Source organism: Aspergillus melleus (genome assembly GCF_016097325.1).
Source record: "Aspergillus melleus strain CBS 546.65 chromosome Unknown contig7, whole genome shotgun sequence".
NCBI lineage: Eukaryota > Fungi > Ascomycota > Eurotiomycetes > Eurotiales > Aspergillaceae > Aspergillus > Aspergillus melleus.
This window is the reverse complement of record NW_025763376.1, coordinates 2500543-2515695: the sequence shown is the minus strand read 5'-3', so window position 1 is coordinate 2515695 and position 15153 is coordinate 2500543. Positions and strand designations below refer to the sequence as shown.

Below are 15153 nucleotides of genomic sequence, written 5' to 3'. Positions count from 1 at the left end.
ACGACAGACATTATATTTATGATTTGTCCAAACCCACATGGATTAAAATACTGGGTTGTCTATGATTTTTACTGCACCCTTTCAGTGCACCATTTTACAACACGTCGCACTCCAAGTCCCATTGTCCGTTCCCTGTGTATATCCGGCCGGGCTGATGATACTCCACGAGGCCATTTCCATGTCGCAGTCCGTTATACACTTCGACCAGTGATGATAACACCACCGTCGTCCAGCCAGGATACGGCCCAGCGGCTGGATTCGAATTCCTTCGTACCTTATCTGGGAAGTTCTCCTCCACAACTTTGACCGGACATCGCGAAAAGTCCCCATCCTTGCCTTCTGATGCGGCTGCATCCACTCTTTTCGTCAATGAAGCCAACACAACATCATCCACGATCAGGCATATCCTTAAACGGACCGGCAGTTCAAACGAGGGCAAGGCCAACGCAATCTTCCATTGCCGAAAGGCTTTCCGAATGGTCGCTTCGTCGGCTCCTTCATACGAATTCTCAATGCTGAAGACCTTAGACGCATAGGTGGTTTCCAAGAGATGAATCTGCTTAGGCGTTCCCGAGAGACATCGCGGTAGAGCTTTTTGGGTCTCGTTATTCAGCGCGCGCAGGAATATGGGCAAGAGACGGTCCGATTCGGGGGCATACGTCGTCCGATAGATGATGGGGCCCCAGGTAAGGGTTAGGAAGTCGCGTTCGGGGCTTTGAGGCAATGAGCGCAGGCCCGGCTGGGCGCCGAGTCGGTAGACCTCGGATTGGAGGAATCGTGAAGCGGCCGAAGGCTCGGGAGATTGGCTGGAGGGCATGTTCTTCGCGGTTGATCAGTGAAGATCTCCCAGGTACGTGCGATCTGGGGAACTGGGGGGTGTTCGGTCATGGTGCGTCGAGTGGATCTCCACTGGATGTTGGCGTCAGAATGACATCGACGACGCCGGATTGTGGATGTGCCCTAGGAGTTAGTCGAACCGGAGTACACAGTAAACATGTGCTGCTCAGCCCGATGATAAGAAAGAACGCTCTCGGATTTTTCCTCTCTCGCATTTATGATTTTTATCATTTTTTCGGAGTTTTTTCCCGGGCCCTTTTTGCATGAACTCATCCATCCCCTTGGGACCCATAGCTCCGAATTCATTCGCTGTCACGAACAAGATAATCCTTCACTATCTAGCAGTTTGATCTGTATGCTGGCATCCGCAAATAGCAATTGTATATATCATGCTCATAACCATACTCGACTGAAACTGGGGTTTGATATCCCCACTAAGTTCATCTAGTGCCTGAAATTGCAATGCATCGTCAGCCATGTGCTCTGATAATGCAGTCCAGCCCGGATAGCAAACTTTACTTACATATGAGTGCAGATAATTGACAGTAGTTTCTGTTTATCCCTACCCTCCAACGTGCTAGCGGTCGTCCATTACAGTGAATGCCTTCCATTTACGTAGCTTACAAGTAGATTAACCCTATCACAGGGCAGTGATGGGATAGTGGCGGGAGGGTCAGGAATAAAAGTATTCTAGTAACACAAACCTCAACAAACAAAGAACGCCGTCACTGCCCGCAGATGTAGAGCGACGTGAATGTGAAAGAGCGACACCGACGAACTTCACGCCCGTGACGTAAAGCACGCTAAGACGAAGACGGCAGACCTCGGCTCGTCTCCCCGCATTATCGCCTGAGGCATCCTCACTCTTGTCCTTCTCCCGATCCTCTTTCTCTCTTCCTTCTCTTCTCTCCTCATGCATGGACTGCCGCCACGCCCAACCTCTTTCCTCTCCTGCTCTCTTTCTCACTCCTCCTTCTCGCGTGGCGCTACTCTCTTTCCCTTTCTTCCCCAGTTAGGGAACCATGCTCCGTTTCAGAACCGAGGGCTATAACGGCTGCGCAGTCAAATACTCCCCCTTCTTTGACAATCGGCTCGCGGTTGCTGGATCGGCCAATTTTGGCTTGGTTGGCAATGGACGTCTGTTCATTCTGGAACTGACCCCGAACGGCATTGTGCCCGTGAAATGGTAAGGATCATGTCGTGCAACGCCTCTTACCAAACCCCCACAAGCCTGACTATTCGGACCCCGCAGGTTCACCACTCAGGACTCCCTCTATGACCTTGCATGGTCGGAGATCCACGAAAACCAGGTCCTGGCCGGCTCTGGTGACGGCAGCATAAAGCTGTTTGATAGCAACCTGAATGACTTCCCCGTGCAGAACTGGAAGGAGCACAACCGCGAAGTCTTCAGCGTGAATTGGAACCTGGTCGCAAAGGACCGCTTCTGTTCGAGCAGCTGGGATGGCACCGTGCGCGTCTGGTCGCCTGAACGTCCTCATTCCCTCCTCACCCTTCCCACTCACAGTTGCACCTATTCCGCCGCCTTCTCTCCCCATTCGCCTGACATCCTCTCCTGCGTGACGTCTGACTCGTATGTCCGCCTCTTTGACCTCCGCACTCCGGCATCGGCCTCGAACCACCTCGTCCTCCAGATCCCCATCCATGCGGCCCCCGTTCCTACCGTGCCTGGCACCCCAGGTGTCCCTCCCGCTGCTTCGCCACCCGCCGAATGTCTGAGCCACGACTGGAATAAGTACCGTCCTTCGATCTTGGCAACTGCCGGCGTGGACCGAACCATCCGCACCTTCGATATACGTGCTCCCCAGCAGGGCCCCCAGGCAGTTATGCTTGGACATGACTATGCGGTTCGCAAAATATCCTGGTCGCCCCATCTTTCGAACGTGCTTTTGAGCGGAGGATATGACATGACCTGCCGCGCTTGGAGTGACCAGTCACCCTCGGGTATCGTCGGAGATACGGACGTGATGCGCGCCGGTCCCGGCCCCGTGATGGGCGCGGAGCTGGGCCGAATGAACCAGCACACGGAGTTTGTGACGGGCGTTGACTGGTGTCTTTTTGGCAGTGAAGGATGGTGTGCCAGTGTGGGTTGGGATGAGAATCTGTTTGTCTGGGATGTGCGTGCAGTGATGGGCTAGAGAGAGGAGAGAGGTTTCCCACGGATCCGAACACAAACAAGTTCGCATTGTGACGACTAAGCCACCTCCCTTAAATTCCTTGCCACTTATGTTCTATTCCTTTCACGCTCCTGATTTGGACAGGATGACGACTTGATGTCTTACTCTTTTTGTTTTTTGATTCCCTTCATTACCCTTCTTCTTTTCCTGTATTGGATACTAGATTGCATGATACCAATTTCCGTGTCTCTCGGGAGGGCGCCAGTGATTAGGAAAATGTGAATACACTTGGAACTGTCTATATTAATTTTGTTATGTTTTCTTTCAGAGCTTCATTAACAATGAAGAGTCGTGGCCCCCTGCCTAGGAGAGGGTTCAACCTGTCCCAAGCTTCACTCAAGACCGTAGTTATAATGTCCATCTCAGTCTATAATATACTCCGTCAAGCTGGTCATATGCCATAGTCTCATCAATCCCGTGAAATACACATCACATCACATCCATCCATAATGGAAACCGTCCAAGAGCCAAACCAAAAAATGGCAGGCAATACATAGGGTATATCAACAGACTGACTTGCCTGCCCTGACTCTCGACACGCCACCACCAATCAATCAAATCATTGACTTATTTCCCCAACCTCGCCTCCATCTTCTTCCTCTCCGCATCCCTCACATTCGCCACCTCCTCCCTCGACGCATCAAACGCCACATGCACCTGGTTAAACGGATTCTCATCACTCTTCTCAAACTCCTTCTTCACCAGCTCAATCCGCTGCTGTCTCCGCAGACCCGGATGCTCCTCCTCAACCTCCGGCATCCGACGCGCCTCATACGCCGCATACGCCGCCTTATACCGCCTCTCGGGGTGTCGGTCAATCTTCGACGTGTCCTTATTCGTCAAGCTCAGGGCGTCCAGCGCATTATCGATACCCGAAGCGTTAAGCGCCGACGCCTTCTTGGCTCCCGGTCCGCTGTCGTCCAGCTGGGATAGGTCCAGGCCGCGCGTCTTCTTGGTGGCTTGTTTCGCGTTCGCGCCTTTGGCTTTGCTCGGTTGGGAGGCTTCTTCGGCGGCGAGGAGGGCGTCGCGTTCGGCTTTTTTGCGGGCCGCTTCGGCTTTTTTGGATTCGGCGTCGTCTCTGTGGGGAGGAGAAAGAGGTTGGTTAGAGTTATGGTTTTGGGGTATGCATGGAGATAGCGATGGGAGTTTGTAGATAGATAGATATGTGCGTGTGGTGTGTAAAAACGTACTTCTTAGCGTTGCTCTTCGCGCCCTTCGACCACTGCTTGTCTTCCTCGGCGGCGCGTTTCGCGTCCTCGGCGGCCTTCTTGCCCGCGGCCGCTTCAGCCTTCTAGAGATTCCAAATACCACGGTTAGCCAAATATTCCATAGTCCGTTAACAGCCAGCCAGTCTTGCAAGATCGAAAATATGCACTCGAAAGCGGGGGCGGGGTAATCCAACAATCATTCCCCCTCTTCCTCCTGCATAGAAAACCATAAGGAATACATACGCGGGCGTTACCAGCGGCCTTCTTGGAGTTCTCGCCTGCTCCTTTCTTGCCTGCCATTTTTGTCCAGGGGGAGGAATGTACTTGTCCGGTTGTTCGTAGGAAGATGGGGGATCGGGATCGGGTATGAAAGAGAGCGGAATGAGGGCAGAAAGATGAAGTGCGGCGGAGTTTCGAATCTCCGGGCGGCGTGACTTGCGTGGTGACTCAGGGCTTACCTAAGAGTGTGACGTCATAGTGGTTGAAGTATATCGAAGGGTGAGTAGCATCGTTCTGAATCGTGGATGGTTCGGGCTCCATTTTTGGGTATGGGGGCCTTTATTTATTTCTAGGCTGTGTGGTTATAAGCTTATCTCGGTGAGATGAAGGTCTGCACAGGGTAGTTAATGATGTCCTGATATCAAACTATGTTGTTACCTTTTTGGGGATGAAAGATGAACCATCAACTTATGCTGGGAGTTAGGGTTTACCACGGTAGACGCTGCCAGGGGCCGCGAGTGACCGTGGTACGATCCTGACCTATTACTGTTTACTGTGAAGGATAGCAGATCCGACAAAGCTGCAGCTATTTCATCATGTTGTCAATTGCATATCAACCTACGCTCACCGCCCACATAGTTATACATTCTCTATCAATTTAGTCAATGTTATTGCCCCGCGACTCGGTGCATGTTCCATTCTATCTGAGCATCTCCATCAATTTCCCATCTAGCAAAACCCAGATCAAATCAAGTGAACACAAAACATGTCATTCACCCCAACCATCCAACGCGATGGATTCATCTCCTCATTCGGCCGTTTCCGCACCTCGCGCGGCCACATCGAGCGAGTAGACAGCACCACGCTCCAATCGATGTTCCTCCCCAAGCTCAGCGCAACAGGCCAAAAAGCCCTCCGAGACCACCGCGACTTTGTCCGCGGACAACTACAGCACTACGGCGAGGTCTTCGACGAGAGCCAGCTCACCGGCAACGGCACGCAGCTGATCAAGAAAGTCCTCCAGGCGGGGGGATGCCACACGGTGCCTTCGCATATCCGGGACCTGGAGATGCAGATGCACCGGGACTGGCTGAATGCTCTGACAGAGGAGGAAATCTCGCATTATCCGCTGTGGATTGTCGAGAAGCATTTTGGAAGCGAGACCCGGCCGGACCGCACGATCACCACGGAGGTGGTTGGGATATCTTTTCCCCGGTCTAGCGAGTATCGCGTGAGCCAGGTTCAGGAGGCGGCGGGTAAAGTGACAGGACTGCATCATGAGATGGCGAAGGGGTCGGTCAAGAAGACGGTGTATTTAGGTTGGAATAAGGCTGCAGTGCAGAAAGCAGCCAAGGGCCATGCCGCGAAGGAGAAAAAAGATGCTGCGAAAGAGAAGAAGGAACTGCAGGCTGCGGAACGGGAACGGGAGAAGGAGCGAGCAAAGCTACATGCGGACTACTGTCGCCCGGCGAAAAAGGGGGCATCGCCAGTCGGGAGCTACATTGTTGATTGCAAAGAGATTGAACAGCAGTGGGATCTGACGGAGGATATGGGCCTGGAGATCCACGCCACTGACGAGCCTGGCGTTTTCAAGGCGGAGTTTGACTTCGGGGTTTTGGAGGGCGTCATGATCATCGGTGTCGATAAGGTCGCGCTCGAACGGCACTGCGCCCAGGAGGATGAATCTTCCGAATATGGAGACGAGTGGGATGAAGAAAGCTCCGAGGAGGATGTAGAGCAGGACGCAAAGTCGAAGGCAGGGTCTAAGAGAAAGACAACAGCTCCTAATCGTGGCCACGGGTCAAAGAAATCCAAGAACACTCCGGCTCGGAAGTATTTCCTCAAGATGAGGGGTCGTGAGACTGGTGAGGGTGAGATCATGGACATTTCAGACAAGGGCACTATCAGTTTCAAAGATGGGAAATTCACCAGCTTTGTGGGCGAGGCTGACATGTCTGTTGTCGGTCGAGGAGTGACCTTTACTGCACGGAAAGTTTCTGATACACCAAACTCGGATGGAAGGGAATGGGCCGACTACTCGGACAGACAGTATGAGAGAGAAAGAGTCGGCAGGTGGCACTGAATCTAGCATACTCTTCTTTGGCTCTTAGTTCTTGCTTGGTTCTATTCTATCCCGATGAACGACTAAGGAGAGCAACCAATCTGATATTCAAAAAGAAAAGAAACTCAACAAAGCTACATACTAGATAAATTACACCACAATTTCATAATAGATAAAGAGTCAGTCAAGTCAAAAACATTAACATATCAAATCAGGCTAATCATATCATATCAGTCATCAATCGGATTCCTCAAATCGAGTAAAAAGAATAAGTATCAAAAACATATCATGTCGTAGCAATCAGTGCCTGTTGTTCCTTCATAGCTGTCTGGGTTTTGATCAGCGGGATTTCGTTTTCGTGGACCTCGCTGGGGTCATGTTCGCGGGTCTTTTTCTGAACCTCAATTAGAGATTCCCGGGGTGTATCGTTAAGTGTCGTGTCGGGGATTTCGAGGCTAGGCTCGACTGGCTCGTCCAATTTGAAGTCGATTTGTTTTTCTGCGGGTGCGACGATGGGAGCTGGTGCTTCATCGTTTGTGTCTGCGTCTTTAGGGTTCTCGTTTTCGATGTCGACAAGGATCTTATCGTCTTGTGGGGGTAGGTGTTGGGACATTGAGGAGTCGATCGCAGCAGATTTCATATTTTTAATTTCTGGGCTGTGTTTGGTCTCCTCGCTTTGTTTGACCTCGACATCGGCGGGCTCCTCTGTCTGTGCAACCGCCACTGACGTCGCAGAGCTGACCACACTGGCAGAGGAAGATTGATAAGAAGCTGAAGAGCTAGCGACAACTGAGCTCGTTGGGGCAATTGGCACCTGGGTATTCGATTTGACTGGAGTTGCCCAGACTGCAGAGGAGCTCTGCGCCGGAGAAATATGCATCGACGGCACCGAAGTGGAGCTGAGCGCGTCTTCTTGCGGAAACACATGCAGGTCGGGAGCAGCTGCTCTGGGCCGGTAGTCGATCGCAAAGAAGACTACAAGAATACTAAGAAGCACGATTGCCACGTTGCGTCGGTCGTTGGCCAGCACCCGAATGTAATTCACCAGCAGAGTGTGGAGGTCAATCTCCACTTCAGGCTTCGGTGGATAAATGGGATTGTGAGTCGGTGTTGGACGATGCTGCTGTCTGGGTGCCGGGGTTGGGCTCGGGGGAGGAATGGGTGACGAGGCGCGTTCCGGAGTGAACAGGACTGGCATGACGGTGGACAGAGAAGGAGATGGTTGAGGCAGCGAAGGCTGAATCTCCGGCTCGTTCATGGGCTCAACGAGCTGCGGAACTTCGATTCGAGTGAGCGCGGTCGACATCTCGCTGTCACGCAACCGTTTCTCTAGCTCCCTTCTCAATTCCGAGGGAAGCCAGAGACCGACTTCAACATCCACCTTCTCCATCTCCTTCCACGCGGCCGCCCAAGCACCGGCCCTCATGAGTCCGTTAGCGGCGAAAACCTTGATCTCCCATTTCCTGCTGTGATTGTTCTTGAGGAAACGTCCGCCACAGTCCGGGCAGTCTTCGCCCTGCTCGCCATCTGTTTCGCTCTCCTCCTTACTCGCCTGGTCCTCCCTCTCCGAGTCACCCTCCTCGTGCCCTACGAAATGTCCATGGTCAAGTCGCGGATGTTGCAGCTCCAGACTCTCCAAGAGGCGATCTTCGAGCAGATCGTACATATCCTCGGGATGCGAAATCAGTACGCCACGGTCACGGAGGACACCCGAACCAACCTTCTCTTCCAACAATTTCCACCGTCTCCAATACTCCGAGGGCAACACCTCCTTCAAAACCTTCGGGTCCGGGGGTCCCAGCAGACCTGGAATCGGAAGCGACGGTGGAAGAAGTGTGCAATGCAGCAGCACGAGTGGATACTCCTTCTTCACCTTCTGCTTGCTTGCTGACCCGGATGGCGAGTAGTAAGGCGACCTCTTCAACGGCGACGAATGGGAAGACCGCATCGAGATATCTGACATGCGATGTCCACCCCTGCGCCTCGGAGGCGTGAGATACTCCTCGTCGCCCTCGTCTTCCGTATGCATCTGCAAAGCCCTCACCGAACTCGGTTTCCGGAACGCCGACTCCCGCTGCCGAAGCGCCTGAAGGGACTTCAGCCCGGGTTCTGCCCTCGCCTGGCCCTTGTTATACCGATCGTCCCAGAATATCACAGACTCCTGCGCATCGCGCGCAATCGTCTTCGCCCCTTCCATCGAATGAGTGAACACCGAACCCGGCAACGAGGAGACAGAGGAGCGGCTAGATGCGCGGGATTTCAGGCCGGGAAGCTCGTCATCATCGTAATCGGCGTCGAGAATGTCCCCCGACGATGGATGGGTCGAGGAAGCCGACGAATTGTACCCGCAATCCTGGGTCAATTGCGTCTCGTCGTCTGCGCCTTCGTCGGGATGCGGGAAATCAAGGGTTTCGTCGTGAGGCGAATATGGGCGTGATATTTCGTCCGGGAAGTCGGCGTGGTGAGAAAAGTCCTCCATTTAATGTGACTCAAGATCTCGATTTCAGTCGATCGTAAAAAAAGGATAAACAGGGTATATCCGAGGAATGAGCCGGAGAATGCTTCCTAGCTATCGGGCGGTTTGTAGTTGGGGAGATGAACGGGTACTGAGGAATGTGGGAAACAGAGATCTGAAATGATCATCGAAGGGAGGGTCGGAAAGGGCCGTACTCCGGTATTTAGAGCATTTTCTGGTGAACTCAACAATGAAGCTCACATGAAAGGGGTCCTAGTAATAGGTGATGGCGATGGTGACAATCGGTGTTGATCTGTTGTTGGTGCGGCTTCACCGCCCGGTTGTGCCGGGCAACCACTTCCTTGTATGAGTTGTATAGTCGATCGCCCAGGATGTCAACCACTCATTTACAGAAAAATAGCCCAGCCCCATATACCTAAGATACCGCAGCTGGCTCGATGTCCGAGAATCAGCCCATGTTTCAATTAGTGACAATTCCGGAAACACCAAAACGACTTTCGCAAATCTGAGAAAATCAACAACCAAACCCCAGCGCTATCCGGTACAGCCCCTTCCCAATCAATCAAGTCAAAAGCATGCAAAAGTTCCAAATGGGAATGATCGGAGAGCACAGGCTCCCACCCGAGCAAAGATGAGTCCAACGGCAGATTCGGTGTGGATATAAAGCTCAGGACGATGAATCCAAGCACTCGTGTAGTCCATGGGAAGCCAATTCGCGGTTGAAGCTGCCTGAAAATGATCGTGTACAACACGCCACCGAAGCTGCTTCCGGATGCAGCAATCCCCGTCGCGATAGCTTTGCGCAAGGAACTTGCGGGAGGATAGCCACTGATGGGATATAGAGACAGCCGCTGCCGAGGCCAATGCAGAGTCGGCTTGAGCGAAAGGAATTTGCCAATATTCAGTGCATAGGCGCAATGTGATAAAGCCAATAACAGCAAGGCCAGAGCCTGTTGTGATTAACGCGCAGAAATAGCCAGCGTCATATAGTGGACCGGTGACAACCCCAACCAGCAACAACAAAAAGGCTTGTATAGCTCCGATTCGTGAAATACTCGAAAGCGACTGGTTAGAAAGAAGGTATGTTTCGTAGTAGGTCTGAGAAACTCCGAATGTATTGACGACGTCCCTTAATGGTTGTTAATGAGTCATTGGTGTTGGTCAGGGAGATGAAAGATCCATACCAGGAGTCAAAGAAAAGAAAGAAAGATCCCATAACTTGCATCCAAGCCCGAAGGCCTCCATTCGGTGGTGCATCGTATGCTGTGACTTCGATATTCTTGGGTGTACGTTGATGAAATTCGGGGTTGCTCTGCCCTAACCCCAAATTCGAGTCAATTGAAGGTGCCATCATGATGACTTTTCTCTTTTGTGGGCACAGGCTAGCATATGGGGAGGGCTCCTGTGACATGGACAAACTAATTCTGTTCATCGGCAGGTAAGTATTTATACAGATAGAAATGCCTGACAAAATCAAAGCGGCTGCCTCGCTCAGACTCGGATTCGGCTTCGGCTTCGGATTCAACTGTCTTGAGTATGTGATGTAACAAGCCATCAGAAGATATGAATACGTTGAGCACAGTAGGAAAGAAGAAAGCTAATACATTCTCCCGGTCAATCTACTCCACAGAAACGAAGCAGACAGCACCGAGCACCGAAAATAGGGAAGCACGTCATCAAACAGAACTATCAGGCCGTGAGCAAATACTATCATACATAGCAACTATTCGCAAGGCCAAGCTTGCCAATCGTGCAAATAAACGTGAGACCGTCAGATGCGTCAGAAAAATCGTAAATCGGAAGAAAATAGAACATGCTCATAAGAACTGGTGCGACGCTTCTGCGCACAAGAAGCAAAATTTCAACATAGATATAATTAATAGCAACAGACAAAGCACGGGAAAACAGGACATGGCTCTAGTTTTCGTAACAGCAGAGACCGAGACGCCGAGGATACCTTGCTCCCAATCATGACAAAGCACAGCACATCGTTGAACATGGGCACGTAGACTCCGGAACTATGTACGACAAAATGACGAGTGTTAATGAGGCGGGCGCGGGGTACCATCGTCAGGGCTCATCAGAGAAGGGTAATTTTGATGCTCCCCGAGGTAATTCAGGACATCCTGTGGAAGATATTCTAGCCAGGGAAGAATCTCCCCATTGAAGGCAAACGGTAACTGATCCTGTTGCTGAAGAGTAGCCATGTCGATATCCTGGCTCCCAATCATAACATCGCCGTGGGGTGCGGTAACTGGATGGAATTCGGGCCTAGTGGCCATATGTTCACCACTGACATGTTGCTCATTGTGAGCGGATGTGATATTGTAATTAAAGGGCGCCGACTGAGGCTCGAGTCTAGTTGAAGGCATGTTGTGAGGAAATGTGGGTTGAGAAGGTGAAGGGCGAGATGTGGAAAACGAAGTGTTGAGGCCCAAAAGGAGGTTCGCATCGGAGGTGGAGACTCGCCCTGAAGGCAACGGAGAAAACTTCGCTGACGCCGCTGCCATTGTGGGATTAGGTGTTGCAGATGTCGTTCGAGCCTGCTCGAGCGATTGAGAGAATGAACCCGAGCCTGAGCTGGAGCTGGGCTGAATGGGTAGAGGAGGGTAGCTGTGGCTGTATTGCGACGAGTACGCGGGTTTGGGAACAGAATCTACTGGCGCCGCAGGCATTTGGTATAGCAAGCTCAGATTAGGCTGTGACGAATTGGTGGCTCCTGTAAGCGCCCAACCAATTGCTTAAGGCACAACGCAAGTCAGCACATGTATTGCGAGGGAAGGAAGAAAGACGTTCCCGGTTATCTTACCTTGACTAGGGTCTATCTTTGGAGACCGTCTTCCATCAAGGGATGGATCGACAGCCGGGCCTGATCCTTCGGGGTCGATAGCTCCACCCCGTCGCCAATTCGATGCTGCAAAAGCTTGCACGGACGGTATATCGGCTGCACTTTCCATCTCTTCGACTGTATATAAAAGCGGGTCAACGATGCCCTTGGCCTTTTGATCTAGAACCGTGAGTATATATTTCGTCCCTTCCCAGTAAGTCTCAAGTGCTTTTAGTGCTTTGTAACATCGTTGATAGTTCTCTTTGGCAGCCGAGGCCAGAAGAATGTGCTTAGCGGTGGGTTTTCGGTCTGAACCACCTGAAGGGTCCATGTTTGGCATAACAAAACCACTGGTTTGATTGGCCAAAAGGGGCTGGCTCGGAGGAGAACCCGACCCGGAGGATGGCGATACGTAGTGAGCACTTTCCATGAGGAAAGCACACGCTGCAATGTACATCGGCTGGCTCGTAAAGGGGTTACCGATAAAACTCTTCCCATCCACCAGCTCGGAGAATGAGAGAATATCGGCAATAGTTTTAGCGGAAGACATGGATAGCTCTCGGCTGTTTGGATAGAGATGCTGAATTGTCCCGCCGAAGGAATTGAGGAGTGTTGGCTGGTGAAGGAGGACTATCAAAGTATGGAACCACTAAGAAGCATGTAAGCGCCACATCCAAGCACGAGAGATTGGGGGATATTTACGAAGTGAAGGAGAATGAAATTCGTGCCCTCTTTCGCCTTTACATAGGCTTGAAAGTTTGCGGCATTGAAATGAAGTCGGGGCGATAAGCGCTGATAGATGCCTACAAGACCACATGAGTGAACGGATTTTCAGATGGAAGATGGAAGATTTATACCTGTAAGATCACTTTCCATTCCAGCCAGTCTCTTGAGCGTGTCTGCCGTGACGTGATTAACGTCTTGGATTCCATTTATCAAATCCGTCACCCTCCCGTAGAGATGGATGACGCGGATAAGCGGCGGAAATGGCGCAGGCCAGCCGTTTGGGAGTAAAGATTCTGACTGGAGCGGAAAGCACAGTTCAATGTCTTCATCGCGCAGGGTCACCGGCCTTCCTGTCCCGGATGATATTACACGGTCGAGAAAGAAAATACTCCAAAAGGTATCTACCCTTTCCTTTTCCCAGGCCCGTTGATTGTCAACTCCGGGTGTCTCTTTCGCCGGGCTTTGCGAAACTTGGGGATCGTCGTACTGTTCTTCCCTTAATTTCCCCGCCTGTCCGGTCATTACTGCATTTGGCGTGACACCACTTTGTCCGTAGTTGTATTTCAATCCTTGAGCCTTCTGCAATCCAAGATCTTGAGCCATTCGGATAGAAATTCCCAGGTACATCCACAGGCCACTGTCGTGGTTGGAGCCGAATTCCTCGTACGCCAGCAATAGGCAGGCTTGAACAACAGATAGAGTGGGGCACGATAGCGAGTCGACAAGGGCGCTCATTGCGCGGCGAGCAAACGAATGCCCGCGATCAGACTTTCTTGTATCGGGCGGAGGGGCCGAGCCATCAATCGGGAGAGCCTGAGGCGGGCTAAGTAGAGGATGCGGGGAAAAGCGTGCCGACAGAGCGCAAACGGCGTCCACGAGCATTGTATCGATCTTTTTATCTTTCAAGTCGCGGAGGAATCTGTCTCGTTGCAGAAAGGGAAAGTTGCATCCCAAATGCATGAAGAATAGGTCGCATAGGTGAGTCACCAGGTTGCTAACGGGTAACGAATCGTCTCGGTCATAAAAGGGGATAGTGTTGGCATCGCGAGTTTCGCGGCTGTCGCTGATGGAGTTGAATTGATTAAGTCCCTCGTCAGGGAGCTTGGGGCTTCTAAGAGGGGATAATGACTCTACAATCATCCCACAACATACCGGTTAGACGAAATCACATCGCATATAGTTGCATAGTGCCGCAAATAGCGGATGGGTGAGGGATCGGGGGTGCTGGGAAACTAGGTGGTTCTGAGAGGCATACCAGATGATAGAGATGGATTGCTCTTGCGTGATCCGCGGACTTGAACAACCTGCAAGCGTTGTTGGTATCACATCGGCAGGGACTAGTAGCTGGCCAGGAAGGAGAGCCTACCATTTGTTTGAAGCCCGGGACTATGGCCGTGGGGCCAAAATATCTGAAATAAGGAACATGGGTGCGAGAGCTTGAGCTTAACGACGTACGACCTGTTCACCTCGGTCAGCATGACAATGACCCCGGAGCAGCTAGGCCATAAAACTATTCGCAACATACTACTTTCTGGACTTTCACCGGCGGTTTGTTGTTCAGATTCTTTGGTGGTCCGCGACGAGGTATCCCTTGTGAGCGAGGCATCCTTCGAGTCCGCTGTTCGTGAACCGTCGGTGGACTTTTCGGCACCATCACGAGGCAGCGTGGCTCGTTGCGGCGAATCCGGAGAGCGACTCTCAACTTTGACGGGGCCGCGCGCGTTGACCGCTTCGTTGGGACCGGGGGCAGGGGGGAGGGTAGGGGTGCGTGAGGCGGCATCGGATTGTGATCGAGCGTGGGTCGGTGGATCGTTGTAGCCCAAGCAAACATGGTTGTAATCGGAGCAGGTCTTGCACACTATCTCGTTCGGAGGGATCGGTCAGTCAAACATGGCATTTTATCGCTATCGCCACAAGAATCCGCAGTGTCTCACCTGGTTGTTCGCCCGAGCATCGTATCTTCCGCTTGCGACACGTCCGACAACTGGCCGGCGTATCAATGTCAGCTCGGGCAAGGGGACGATGATATCATTCGAGGTGCACTCACGCCGCATTTACTCGTCGCCTTTTAGTTTGAGGCTGGCCATCGGTCGAGACGAAACGAATCTGCCTCGGAGGAGGAACATTATTGCCGCCGTTCTTCTGGGGAGAAGGGAGGCTCATTGCGAGCAAGTAGTCATCCGTGGTCACAACACATTGGGCGACTCGTTTGATCCGCACTCTATAGCGATCGAGGGTTCGCGAGAAGGACAGCGGATGGGGTGGCCGGGGACGGAATGGAAGGACGGACGGAGCAGCGATCGGGAAGTTCCTTGGATAGAAGCACTAAGCAGAGATAAAAATCCATGGACGAGTCCCTCGTCGTGGCCGGTGAGATGATCGTCGGTTTGACCAAGGGAGGAAAGAAAGAGTGGCAGATGAGGGGAAGGACGTAATCTTTTTTTTCCTTTTGATTAAAAGGAATAATAACTGATGACTTAATAGGAATGATAATAATAATAATAATAATAATTATAAAACACTAGAAATAATAGCGAAAGGAATGTAAGGCAGGGAAAAGAAAAGGGAAAAAGAAATGGGATTAGTTAGCTCGAGGTAGACGG

The 15153-nt window shown here is 51.8% G+C and overlaps 6 protein-coding genes across 6 annotated transcripts; 2 read left to right on the top strand and 4 right to left on the bottom strand.

Moving 5' to 3' along the window:
* Positions 1–94: 94 nt before the first annotated feature.
* LDX57_011814 (uncharacterized protein) lies at positions 95–817 on the bottom strand (the record flags this gene model as incomplete). Its single annotated transcript, XM_046093556.1, has 1 exon — positions 95–817. The coding sequence occupies one exon, from the start codon at positions 815–817 to the stop codon at positions 95–97; it is 723 nt and encodes a 240-aa protein (XP_045949534.1).
* A 1042-nt stretch (positions 818–1859) lies between these two features.
* On the top strand, positions 1860–2993 carry pex7 (putative peroxisome biosynthesis protein (Peroxine-7); the record flags this gene model as incomplete). The annotated part of the gene is made up of 2 exons (XM_046093555.1): positions 1860–2023; positions 2090–2993. The coding sequence occupies 2 exons, from the start codon at positions 1860–1862 to the stop codon at positions 2991–2993; spliced, it is 1068 nt and encodes a 355-aa protein (XP_045949533.1).
* Positions 2994–3599: 606 nt separating this feature from the next.
* On the bottom strand, positions 3600–4540 carry LDX57_011812 (DUF1014 domain protein; the record flags this gene model as incomplete). The annotated part of the gene is made up of 3 exons (XM_046093554.1): positions 3600–4110; positions 4223–4323; positions 4484–4540. The coding sequence occupies 3 exons, from the start codon at positions 4538–4540 to the stop codon at positions 3600–3602; spliced, it is 669 nt and encodes a 222-aa protein (XP_045949532.1).
* A 685-nt stretch (positions 4541–5225) lies between these two features.
* LDX57_011811 (uncharacterized protein) lies at positions 5226–6542 on the top strand (the record flags this gene model as incomplete). The annotated part of the gene is made up of 1 exon (XM_046093553.1): positions 5226–6542. One exon carries the CDS (start codon positions 5226–5228, stop codon positions 6540–6542), a length of 1317 nt encoding a protein of 438 aa, XP_045949531.1.
* A 265-nt stretch (positions 6543–6807) lies between these two features.
* On the bottom strand, positions 6808–9000 carry LDX57_011810 (uncharacterized protein; the record flags this gene model as incomplete). The annotated part of the gene is made up of 1 exon (XM_046093552.1): positions 6808–9000. The coding sequence occupies one exon, from the start codon at positions 8998–9000 to the stop codon at positions 6808–6810; it is 2193 nt and encodes a 730-aa protein (XP_045949530.1).
* A 2039-nt stretch (positions 9001–11039) lies between these two features.
* On the bottom strand, positions 11040–14713 carry LDX57_011809 (putative C6 transcription factor; the record flags this gene model as incomplete). Its single annotated transcript, XM_046093551.1, has 9 exons — positions 11040–11737; positions 11807–12473; positions 12527–12627; positions 12682–13680; positions 13806–13854; positions 13917–14008; positions 14076–14408; positions 14485–14534; positions 14598–14713. The coding sequence occupies 9 exons, from the start codon at positions 14711–14713 to the stop codon at positions 11040–11042; spliced, it is 3105 nt and encodes a 1034-aa protein (XP_045949529.1).
* Between the last annotated feature and the right edge of the window lie 440 nt (positions 14714–15153).